At 41.9% G+C, this 13,443-nt stretch overlaps 1 protein-coding gene across 1 annotated transcript in view; it reads right to left on the bottom strand.

The window, feature by feature from the left end:
* The window catches only part of LOC148220015 (transcription factor RFX3-like), a 233,390-nt gene that overhangs the window by 103,162 nt on the left and 116,785 nt on the right, over nt 1-13,443 (bottom strand). Inside the window, exon 5 of the mRNA XM_088155476.1 lies at nt 3,924-3,998. Within this exon, the coding sequence (XP_088011602.1) occupies nt 3,924-3,998 (75 nt within the window). The remainder of the gene's footprint in view (nt 1-3,923; nt 3,999-13,443) is intronic.

Below are 13,443 nucleotides of genomic sequence, written 5' to 3'. Positions count from 1 at the left end.
CCCAGTGAAGTGGTTGAGTCACCAACCCTGAAGACATTTAAAAGACATCTAGCTGTGGCACTTAGGGACATGGTTTAGTGGTGGACTTGACAGTGTTACTAGTTGGACTCAATGATCTTAGAGGTCTTTTCCAACCTAAATGATCCTATGATTCTATATTTAACTTATGAGGTTTCAGATTTTTGAGGACACTATCATTTTACTTAGCTTACCCCTTCCTCTCCCATGGTTTCCTATCCTTGGAATTTCCCTTTAATTTCCACTTGAAGAATTTCCAAATTTTGTTTTCGTCTTGTATTTGCTAATCACTTAAGAAAGTAATTATGCCAAAATGAATTAGAATGGACACTCACATTTTCCACGTTCACAAATCTTAGAAAAAGTCTGGACTTACTTTGAGCATCCAATAAATCCCCAAACCATGGATTTGGTTTTGGCATTTGGAACAAAGTTTTATTCCAGTATGCTGGACCCTCACACAAGTGTTTAATCCATTTCACTTTAGTCCACCAAAGTAATTAATATGACCAAGATATGTGTTTAAAGTAGAGTAAAATATGCAATTATGTGACACTGAATATGCTACTCTGCAGGGCTACTTACTAACAGATCACTGAACAAATTCTGTTCTAATAATGTTCCATATAACTTGTCATTTACAGAACAAGAATATCAATATTTTAGTGCCCATTACTCTTGAAATAAGTTTCCACTCTGACCCTTCTTTTTGCAGAACTATTAGTAAAAATTAGATTATAACGAATATATTGAACATACAGTTCTGTTTGTCAGTTGTGAGCAATTTACTGAACACAATATATGAAAAATTTTAAAAAAATTAGGAAAACATTGACTTGAGACCTTTCAAAGAACATCTTCATGTTTACTTTCTTACAGAAATCATCACCAGAACTATCATGCTTCTATTTCTAAACAAGAGTTCTGTGTAAAGATGTAGGAGAAGCATGATCTAGCTGTTTGTAAGATGGATGTAGATAATGTTGCACTTTAAATAAACATTAAAAAGTGCAGTTCGTCGTCCTTATAGCAACTTTGAGGTATAAATGCAGTCTCAACATTCACAATTTTTTATTAACTTGAGCATTTACAATCATGAAACAAAGCCTAGTAAAAATATTATAAACTTTTACCTTTACATGAGTGTATTATCAAAACCATTTCACTATATCTTCATTATAGCCTTCAAATTTACCATTTAAACTATATAATTAGTTTATGGAATATGAACAATTTGTTTTACCTCACAAAGAAAAAAATATTGACAAAACCCCCAAATTACTTCCAATTTTATTTCAAAATATAATATTAGATTTTTTTCCAGATTAATTATAATTTATTAGGATTCATTTCAGTGCATTTTACTAATCATCTGTATTTGACAGATATTCTTTCAACCACAGCTTGGCATTAGCCAACAATGGGAAAGCAAAACCCAAGATAAGTACAAAGTAAGGCTATTTGCTCCAGGGTGAAAATATTTCAATTTAAAAAAAGGTTGACATGATTATTTGGCAGGTTACAGCCTTCAGAATCCTCAGTATATGCCTCTATTTGTCTTTCAGTAGTTTTGAAAATACCTCAAAACAGTTAAGAAACATCAGAACAAGACTACTATAACAGATAGATGCAAATCTCCTTATTAGAAAGATATTTTCATAAAATCATAGAATAGTTTGGGTTGGAAGGGACATTTAAAGGTCATCTAGTCCAATTCCCCTTCAGTGATTAGGGACATTTTTAACTGGATCAGGTTGCACAGAGCCCCATTAACCTGACTGTGAACACTTCCAGGGACGGGGCAGCCACAACTTCTCTGTGCAACCTGATTGTTCCAATGTCTCACCACCCTCATTGTAAAGAACTTCTTTCCTTATGTTCAATTTAAATCTATCCTTTTCCAGTTTAAAACCATTGTTCCTTTTGCTGTCACTACAGGCCCTAGTAAAGAGTCTCTCTCCATCTTTCTCATAAGCCCCCTTTACGTACTGAAAGGCTGCAATAAGGTCTCCATGGAGCCTTCTCCAGGCTGAAAAACCTCAACTCTCTCTGCTTTTCTTCATAGGAGAGGTGTTCCAGTCCTCTGATCATTTTAGTGGCCCTACTTAGACCCACTCTATCCCACTATCTAAGCTGTTGATGAAGATATTAAATGGCAGTGGTCCTAGTACAGGCCCTTTGAGGGACACAACTCATTACTGATCCTTGTTTGGACATTGAGTTGTTTGCTGTAATGCTTTGGATGCAGCCATCCAGCCAGTTTCTTATCCATCTAAGAGTCTCCCCATCAAACCCATATCTCTCAAATTTACCAGCAGGAATGGTATGGGAGGCTGTATTGAAGGCCTTACAGATGTCTAGATAAGTGACATCCATACCTCTCTCTTTGCCTACCAAATCAGTTGTGCAAGGCCACTAGATCAGTTAGGCATGATTTGTCCTTGCTGAAACCATGTTGGCTGTCTCTAATAACCTCCCTGTGTTCCATGTTTCCTCCTCTTCCAGGAGGATCTGTTCTATGATCTTTTAACTAGTGCATTACACAGGAAATAAGGAAATGCAGTTTTCTGATGTAGAAAAACTTGTAATTTAATTCTTATTGTGTTCATTATGAAGATTCTGGATTTCCTTGTCAGATTCAAGGCAGATTTAGCAATTCTTTGTATATCTATGTTTTAATACATATTTTTGGCAATTTTTTTGAAAAATTATCACCTATTTAATTATGATGCTAAAATAATTTTAGCATGTTTCTAGGCTGTCTTAATATGATCTAAATATCTTTCTTCACATTTTACAGAATTCAATTTCCTTCACTTAATTTTAGCATTTTCTAAGAAAATTAAATTATCTTCCAATAAATTGTACTGGCTCCTGCTGTCTTTTTCTACCACGATGATAAACTTTTACAAAAAAATTTTGGTTTTCACCTCCATATTACCACATTCTGGGGGGGGGGGGGAATGTCAACAAATCAAAATAAGTGTATAGACTCTACCCAATATACTCATACATTCATATTACAATTATATTTACTTTTCTGTGGTAAAGAAATACAAGAATCTGAAAAAATATGTAAGGTTATGTTTGTTAGTAAGGCTGAGAAGCAAAAAGGATGCAGTATGTATAGAAATTTAGCAGCAATTAAAAATACAAAACTATTTATACCAGCTGAAGAAAAAACACTTTGTTTGCACAACATTTCAAGAACGACTAGCACTATTTAAAAACAAACTGATAATTAGATTTTAAGCCTTACTCCTTTACATAAAAGTTATATTTAATGGCTTTACCACTATATTTGCAACCATCTTTTTATGCAAACATCTTAAGCCTTTTATTATGGAAAATTCCAAACTACAGGATTTGCAAAGACAACACAGCAAAAGACAGAAGAAGAAAATATTAGACATTAACAGATTGTTTTAATTTTTAAATCTCATGAGATGGATCTTCAGAATTGTTATAATAAACTTATTTAGAATAATAGAAATATTTGCAAATAAATCTAAAGTATATTTTTATTCAAACTGTTCACTGCTTCTTTCCCCCTTTACCTGCTCTTAAATTATTATATCAGGTACACAAATTATAGAAAATTATTTTTGAATGTCAAACACAGACTACCTAAGGGTTATTTGGTTATTACTTTTACATTGGGACCTGCAAAATAGACAAATATGTTAAGCTGCATTAACACAATACAGAATCTAGAAAAGAAATGCACTCTACAGTGTCATGACACTTAGTCTGACAAAATATAGTGACATAAGATGTTGATTAGAAGCAACTAAAATCGAAAGATTGCAAGCAAAAAATCGCAATAAATTAAAACAAACATTTAGAGACAGGCTAAGCATGCAGAACAAGATAGAGATGAGCTTTAATGAAAGAAGAGAACTTACATGGCTGTTGAGAAGAGAGCTTCTGTGAGTAGAAAGACCATCAGACTTTTGAAGCGTCTCAATCGCCATTTCAATCTGATAATAGATGTCATTAGAAAATTACTCAAGACAGTATAAAAGACTAATCAGAAAAATTCTGATAGATTCCCTTAAGTTCAACAGAAATATCTAGTTTGGTCACAGCTAAGGGATATTTTCTACTTTAAGGCCTCATCCTGAAGTCCTCAAGAAGGCAAACCTCCTAGTGAAGTCAGTGGCATTTTGCTTGCATATATACTGCAGGATCCCACTTTCAAAGTTGTCCTGGGGTACAATGCAAAAATGTGTATTCTATCACCATCTGTTAAAATGTGGGAGGGGTGGTGATCCTTATCTCTGTGGGAGATATCCTCTGCTGATGTGCCATCTGATAAGATGGGGGGATGATCATCGTTATCTATTCACAACCCATCCCTCCTCCAGAAGATATATTCTGTTAATAGGCCATTAAGTCCTATTGTGTGACTGATAAGATTACATCACCCCATTGGGAGATGCCCCAACCAGGGGCAGGAGCCAAGCCTTTCCTACCTAGATAAAAAACTGGGGTTTGGGACCCGAGGGCAGACCTTTCTACTGGATCCCAGAGGAAAGTCGGACCTTTTTCCACATCATTGCTGGATCTTCAGAGGAAAACTGCACCTTCTACAGGAGTACTGCTTCAACAGAACCACATCCGTCATCCAGGAGGACTGCAGCCACCATTTATACGGACTGCTACCAACACCCTGACCGACAGGGTGTCAGGTTGTATTTCTGACTGTGTTGGTGGTTGTTTCTTTTATATTATTGCATGTATTTTATTTTTTTCTCTTTTCTCCTATTAAATTGTATTACTGACTTGGAGTCTCACACTGGTTTTGCTTTCAAACCAGCACATTTATTGGCGCCCAACGTGGGGCACGAAGGGTACTGAGAAAAGTCAGTATTACAATTTTTGTATTCACCATGATTCTCAACATGCTTACATGGGTTTTATATCTTGCTCTCTATATTTTTCTGCACATGGGAAACTATCTGCCAGCTGTAATGCTCCTGTGTAGACCAGGATATGGTATAAAAATTGCTTTATTGGCCTATTATGTCTAATGCATGATAACCTCTGAGGCAATAAACATAATTCGGAATATATACTCGACTTTGTTTGCTTGTCCTAGTCTAGGTTGCTACATCCGGGGTTTTAACAATCACACCCAGCCCTTGGGGGAGGGGTAAAGGATGATTTTTTCCAATCTTTCCGGCCTGATACAGTAGTTTTTGGAAATGTTGAGTTCCTGCTGAATGCTAAGGACAGCATAATGTTGTTATTTCTGCTTTGTCTCCTCTGCACAGCCTTTACAGCCTACAACATGCTTAGAAACAAAACACTACATGGTGCACTGCAGCATATTCTTGAGGAAGAGGAAAAAAGAAACAAATCAACTTCATCCACGTCTGCACAGAATGTCACAAAGAGGAGAAGAACCAAACACAAAGCAACAGTGTCCGTGTCTACACAGACTGCCACAGAGGAGAAAAAAGCCAGAAGCGCCATCAGCATCTCCACATAAACCATCACTGAACCAGAACAGCCTAGACCAGTAGCAGTTGCCCTCGTTCAGAAGAAGAAATCAAAGAGCAAATCAGTTCGCATAGTGACTGACGAGGACGTGGCAGGACCTTCGCACCCAGCGGAAGAGACAGAGCCAGAAATCATCACTCGCTCTCTATCCCTGGGTGAGCTGCGTGACCTGCGGAGGGAATTCACCGGCCAGACGAATGAGTCCATCCTGACCTGGCTGCTCCGCATCTGGGACGCTGCAGCCAATGACACCATTCTGGATGGAAGTGAGGCCAGGCAACTGGGATCTCTGTCCCGGGATGTGGTCATTGACCAGGGGATTGGGAGAACCCAAGAAACTCTCAGCCTCTGGCGGCGACTGCTGACAAGTGTGAAGGACAGATACCTTTGTAAAGAAGATCTCCAGGTGCACCAAGGAAAATGGAGTACAATAGACCAAGGTATCGGATGCCTGAGGGAATTGAGAGATTTCCTAAGAGCCCAGACTGTGTCCGGTGCACGTCACAAATGTGGTTGAGATTCGCACAGCTTGGACCAGAGATGTATTCCCGTTACCTGGCAACGCTGCAGTGGAGGGAAGGTGAGGACATGGTAGGCGTCTTGGCCAATAAACTAAGAATTTATGAGGACACTGTCACAGCCCCATTTCGTACCCATGTCTCATCTGTGGAAACAAGGCTGGTGGAGCAAGTCCGAAGCCTGATTGAAGAGGGCTATCAGAAACTAAAAAAAGAACTTAAGGAAAACAACTACCAGATCTCTCCTGAACCAACAAGAGTTTCTGCCATTAGGAGCCAGCGTTCCTCAGGCAGGGAGAGAGGACACACTCCACGAGGTAACCTCTGGTTTTTCCTTCAGGAGCATGGAGAAGACATGGGGAAGTGGGATGGAAAACCCATCTCCTCCTTAGCAGCCCAGTTACGTGAGCTGAAAAGAGGGACACCTACCACAAGAAGCTCATCTAGAGGCAATGCTGCTCCAGTCTCTCATGCACAGAACTCCAGACAGTATCAGAATGATGATATAACTGATCCTCTTGAAGGGACCTCAAGAACCTATTTACAGGAAGAGAGCAACGGGTACCAAGACCAGGAATAGAGGAGCCCTGCCTCTAGCCAGGTAGAGGAGAGGGATAATCAGATCTATTGGACTGTGTGGATCCGATGGCCTGGCACATCCGACCCACAAAAACATAAGGCTTTGGTTGATACCAGCGCCCAATGTACGCTGATGCCATCAAAGTATGTAGGAGAGAAATCCATCTCTATTTCTGGGGTAACAGGAGGATCCCAGCAGCTGACTGTAGTAGAGGCCGAAGTGAGTTTAACTGGGAACAGGTGGCAGAAACAACCCATTGTGACTGGCCTAGAGGCCCCATGCATCCTTGGCATAGACTATCTTAGAAATGGATATTTCAAAGACCCAAAAGGATATCACTGGACTTTCAGGATAGCTGCTGTAGAGACAGAAGACATTAGAAAACTGAACACCTTGCCTGGTCTTGCAGATGACCCCTCTGCTGTGGGACTACTGAGAGTTGAAGAGCAACAGGTACCAATCGCCAGAACAACAGTACACCGTCGGCAATACCGTACTGACAAAGACTTGGTGATTCCCATCCATGAAATGATTTGTAAACTGGAAAGCCAAGGGATGGTGAGCAAAACCCACTCACCCTTCAAGAGCCCCATCTGGCCTGTGCGTAAATCTGAAGGACAATGGAGATTGACCGTAGACTATCGTGCATTGAATGAAGTGAGTCCACCGCTGAGCGCTGCTGTGCCAGACATGCTGGAACTCCAGTACGAGCTGGAGTCCAAGGCAGCCAAGTGGTACGCCACTATCGATATCGCCAATGCATTTTTCTCCATTCCTCTGGCAGCAGAATGCAGGCCTCAGTTTGCTTTCACCTAGAGGGGCGTGCAGTACACCTGGAATCGTCTGCCCCAGGGTTGGAAGCACAGTCCCACCATCTGTCATGGACTGATCCAGGCTGCACTGGAAAAGGGTGAAGCTCCCGAACATCTACAGTATATCGATGACATCATTGAATGGGGGAGCACAGCAGGGGAAGTCTTCAAGAAAGGAGAGAAGATTATCCAGATTCTGCTGAAAGCTGGTTTTGCCATTAAGTGAAGTTAAGGGACCGGCTTAGGAAATTCAGTTTCTAGGCGTAAAGTGGCAAAATGGACATCGTCAGATCCCAACAGAGGTAATTAATAAAATCACCGCTATATCTCCACCTACCAACAAAAAGGAAACACAAGCTTTCCTAGGTGCCATAGGCTTTTGGAGAATGCACATTCCTGAATACAGTCATATTGTGAGCCCTCTCTACCTGGTTACCTGCAAGAGGAACGATTTCCACTGGGGCCCTGAGCAGTAGCAAGCCTTTGCCCAGATCAAGCAAGAGATCGCTCATGCGGTAGGCCCTGGCCCAGTCAGGACGGGACCAGAGGTGAAGAATGTGCTCTACTCTACTCCTGGGAGCCATGGTCTGTCCTGGAGCCTTTGGCAGAAGGTGCCTGGTAAGACTCGGGGTCGACCACTGGGATTCTGGAGTAGACGCTACAAAGGATCTGAAGCCAACTACACTCCCACAGAGAAGGAGATCTTGGCCGTCTATGAAGGGGTCCAAGCTGCCTCAGAGGTGATTGGCACAGAAACACAACTCCTCCTGGCACCCCGACTACCAGTGCTGGGCTGGATGTTCAAGGGAAAGGTGCCTTCCACACATCACGCCACTGACACCACATGGAGCAAGTGGATTGCCCTCATCACTCAGCGCGCCCGTATTGTTAATCCGAATTGCCCTGGAATTCTGGAAATAATTACAAACTGGCTTGAAGGTGAGACTTTTGGATTGTCTTCTGAAGAAGAAGAAGAGCAAGTGGCACGTGCTGAGGAAGTCCCACCATATAATGAGCTACCGGAGGCTGAAAGACGATATGCCCTCTTCACTGATGGTTCCTGCCGAATTGTAGGCACTAACCGGAAATGGAAAGCTGCAGTATGGAGCCCCACACGACAAGTTGCACAAGCTACCAAGGGACAAGGTGGATCGAGTCCAGTCGCAGAGCTAAAAGCTGTCCAGTTGGCTTTGGATATTGCTGAATGAGAGAAGTGGCCAAAGCTCTATCTCTACACTGACTCATGGATGGTAGCTAATGCTCTGTGGGGATGGCTGGATTGCTGGAAAAAGGCCAACTGGCAGCGCAAAGGGAAACCCATATGGGTAGCTGAGATTTGGCAGGACATTGCTGCCCGAGTAGAGAAATTGACCATAAAGGTTCGACACGTGGATGCACATGTACCCAAAAGCCGGGCTAATGAAGAACATCACAACGAGCAGGTGGACCGAGCTGCCAAGGTGAAAGTATCACAGGTGGATCTAGACTGGCAGCACAAGGAAGAATCATTCCTAGCTCGTTGGGCCCATGATGCCTCTGGTCATCAGGGGAGAGATGCAACGTACCGATGGGCCCGTGACCGAGGGGTGGACCTTACCATGGACAGCATCTCACAAGTCATCCACGACTGCGAGACCTGTGCCGCAATCAAACGGGCCAAGCGGGTGAAGCCTCTGTGGTATGGTGGACGATGGTCAAAGTACAGGTATGGGGAAGCCTGGAAAATTGACTACATCACCCTTCCCCAAACCCGCCAGGGCAAACGCTACGTACTGACCATACTGGAAGCAACTATAGGATGGTTAGAAACCTACCCTGTGTCTCATGCCACTGCCCGGAACACCATCTTGGACCTAGAAAAACAAGTCCTTTGGAGGCATGGTACCCCTGAGAGAATTGAATCAGACAACGGAACCCATTTCAAGAACGGCCTTATCAAAACCTCGGCCAGAGAACATGGTATAGAATGGATATATCATATCCCTTACCACGCGCCAGCTGCTGGGAAAGTTGAACGGTGTAATGGACTCCTTAAGACTACCTTGAAAGCACTTGGTGGTGGAACCTTCAGAAATTGGGAAATGAACTTGGCCAAAGCCACCTGAATGGTTAACACCCAAGGGTCCATCAATCGAGCCAGTCCTGCCCACTCTGAACCCCTGCACACAGTGGATGGGGACAAGGTCCCTGTGGTACACATGAAAGGTATTTTAGGAAAGACTGTTTGGATTAATCCCACCACAGAAAAAGGCAAACCAATCCGTGGGATTGTTTTTGCTCAAGGACCTGGTTGCACTTGGTGGGTAATGCAGTAAGATGGGGAAACCCGTTGTGTACCACAAAGAGACCTAATTTTAAGTGAGAACTGTATGTAAGGTTTCATTTTGTATTATATATCTCTAAGAGAGTATTGGTTTGGGTATGATGTAGATGGTAATAGAATAAGGGGTGGATTATGTCCTGGGGTACAATGCAAAAATGTGTATTCCATCACCATCTGTTGAAATGTGGGAGGGGTGGTGATCCTTATCTCTGTGGGAGATATCCTCTGCTGATGTGCCATCTGATAAAATCAGGGGAATGATCATCGTTATCTATTCACAACCCATCCTTCCTCCAGAAGATATATTCTGTTAATGGGCCATTAAGTCCTATTGTGTGACTGATAAGATTACATCATCCCATTGGGACATGCTCCAACCAGGGGCAGGAGCCAAGCCTTTCCTACCTAGATAAAAAACTGGGGTTTGGGACGCGAAGGCAGCCCTTTCCACTGGATCCCAGAGGAAAGTCGGACCTTTTTCCACATCATCACTGGACCTTCGTAGGAAAACTGCACCTTCTACAGGAGCACTGCTTCAACAGAACCACATCCGTCATCCAGGAGGACTGCAGCCACCATTTATACGGACTGCTACCAACACCCTGACTGACAGGGTGTCAGGTTGTATTCTGACTTTGCCGGTGGTTTTTCTTTTGTATTATTGCATGTATTTTATTTTTTCTCTTTTCTCCTATTAAATTGTATTACTGACTTGGAGTCTCACACTGGTTTTGCTTTCAAACCAGCACATACTTCTTTAATTATTACACTATTATTCAAAGAGTTTATACTGGTAAATTGCATTGCTAAAATGAGTTCGCTCAATATGCATCACAAAACTGAAAAATATTTCAGATTATATTTCACTTAGTGCAAAAATAAAATGTGCTTTCCCCTTTTATAAACTAATCAAATAGTATTCTTACTGTAGGAATTCTCAAAGAAAAAGGAAGTCTTTCTTACAACTGTTTACTATTAGAAATATAAGCCTTTTGATAAAAGCATACCAGGATATGATGAGTATGTAAGAAATATTGCAAAAATAATGTTTGAACACATTTTTTTCTTGCTTCAGTAGAAAATACTATTAAGTCAGACTATTCAGACAGAAAAGGTCAAATTTAAAAGGATACTGTATATTAAAAATCAAAAGGTTAAGATTTCATCATACTAATATGAACTCACTATATAGTACAACCATTTACTCTCCCATTTTAACATTATAATATCATGCATAATTTAAATCATAATTCTGAATCTCGCTCCACTCTTTGACAATACCTTCTCTACAGCAGTACTACAGGGCTGAAGTCCTGCCTCCTGCTCCTCCTTCAAGCTATGACACTACCCTCTCACTTCACTGAGAAGTTTTTGTGACCTGTTCAAAGAACCAATTTTTTAAAATCATAAATTATTAATATATATATATAATCATTGAATGGTTTGGGTTTGAAGGGACCTTAAGAATCGTCCAGTTCCAACCCCTCCACCATGGGCAGGGACACATTACATTAGACAAGATTGCTGAGACCCCCATTCAACCTGGCTGTGAATGCTTCCGGGGATGGGGTATCCACAACTTCTCTGGCAAATCTGTGCCAGGGCCTCACCCCTCTCACAGTAAAGAATTCTTCCTAATATCTAATCTAAACCTACTCTCAGTCTGAAGCCATTCCCCCTTGTCCTGTCACTACATGCTCTTGTAAAAAGTCCCTCTCAAGCTTTCTTCTTTACTCCCTTCTGGTACTGAAAGGCCACAGTAAGGTCTCCCCAAAGCCTTCTCTTCTCCCGGCTGAACAACTCCCAACTATCTCAGCCTTTCTTCAGAGGAGAGGTGCTTCAGCCGTCTGATCATCTTGATGGCCTCCAGGGCGGGTCTCACCAGAGTGAAGTAAAGGGGCAGAATCACCTCCCTTACCCTGCTGACCATGCTGCTTCTGTTGAAGCTCAGGGTACCATCAGTTTTCTGGGCTGCAAGCACACATTGCCAGCTCATGTCTAGTCTCTCATCCACCAGCACCCCCAAGTCCTTCTCAGCATTTAAAAGCCAGAGATCTTAATGATTACTATGGTCAGCTTGTCTTATTTTTTTTTAATAATATGTAGAAATACAGATGGAGAGCAGGGCTCAGAGCACTGCTCAACTCTACTGAAATCGATGTACTATGTTTGGTAGGCCACAAGTCCTGGCAAGCCAAGGCAGAACCCTGAATGGGGAAGCAGAAGGTGTGCTTGGTGCACTTTGTTTAAGATAAATCATGCAAGACCGGACATGCCCATGCTGGTCTGTACAGGTCTGTGCAGAGGGTCTGTGCAGAGCTCTGATTAAGTAATGTTACTTAGAAACACCAATTGTGTGGTTGTGCTATTTTTAGCTATAGTTGAAAAGGTATATGTATTGATGTATGAAATCAATAAATCGGCTTTGTGCTTGCATCAAACGGGGATCTCGTCTCTTCGTTATGCAAGGGGGGTCCCATCTCTTTCTTGATAGCCATCATAATGTAGGTCAAGAAGAGTTCATTGCCTCTAAAATTTACCCTTAATTCATCTTTCATTAATCTCATTAAGTATTACTGAACTACAGCAGGTCTTCCAGAAAGACTTTTGATCTGTATTTGAAATTATAAGTATTCATCATATTCTAGCATAACTTGTTCCAATAGTAATTCTTTTGATTATTAAACATTTTGTGCAGTATTCCTTGTCTAAATTTTGACGAATTGACTTTTGAGCTTTACCTGTATTGTGGATTTGGTTTTTTCAGTGAATTTTCTCCCATTTGTTACCTGAAAAGGGGGATGCTGAGAGGAAAGGGCGGTTGAAACCCAGGGAGAATGAATGATGGGCAATTAAGATACAAAAGAACTGACCAAGGACCCTTGCATTCCAGTGAATGCTTCCGGAGAGGGAGGGCAGGGGTTGGGCATTGGCTTGCTGAGGGGGGAACCAGCTGGCTGGACTGAGAGCAGGGCAGTGCAGGTGGTTTTTGGTGTTGGACCTGAATCATGGTTTTAAAAAGTTACGATTTTTACTAAGGGTAAAAGTAGTTTCCATTACCAAGATGTAAGCTAGATAGGTAAATGGTAGGTTAATAATTACTAGATTCTTAGGCTAGAGCTAATTGGTATAATTATCTGCTATTATAAATTTACGTACAGAAGAATGTGAAATAAGTAAACCGTTAATCACGAAGCATGAAGCCTTGGATCGTGCCAGCGGGTCACTGACACCTGATAAAGACTCTCCTGACTTCATCCTTTGAGACCACTGACCCATTTCGAGACCACCGACCCAATTCAAGAGAAGAACTGCACACGTGTGAAGGACTAATGGGCTCATTTTAATATGGGATGGGGATGGGAGGTGTTGGAGTTATGCATATGTATTCTATGTAAGATCTTGGGGAATAAATAGATGGCAAAGAACCTTGTTGGGGGCGGTCACGCCTTTTGGAGACAACTCCCGTGCCGCCCGCTGGTGAATAAACATACCACTTTGTAACTTTAATTAGTTAGAGGGTCTTTGTCCTTGATTATACCGTTTTTTTTAACGATTCAGACCCTTACTGCTGGGAAATTCTTGCCCCCCTCCCCCCATGTGTGAGCCCACTGCTTGCAGGAGCTGCCAGTTGATGGGGATTTTTCAGCATTCCCCATTGCCGGGAGGTCCCATGCCTATGTGTGT

The sequence above is a fragment of the Sturnus vulgaris genome, chromosome W (assembly GCF_052056855.1).
Source record: "Sturnus vulgaris isolate bStuVul1 chromosome W, bStuVul1.hap1, whole genome shotgun sequence".
NCBI lineage: Eukaryota > Metazoa > Chordata > Aves > Passeriformes > Sturnidae > Sturnus > Sturnus vulgaris.
This window is presented reverse-complemented; position numbering and strand designations above follow the sequence as displayed.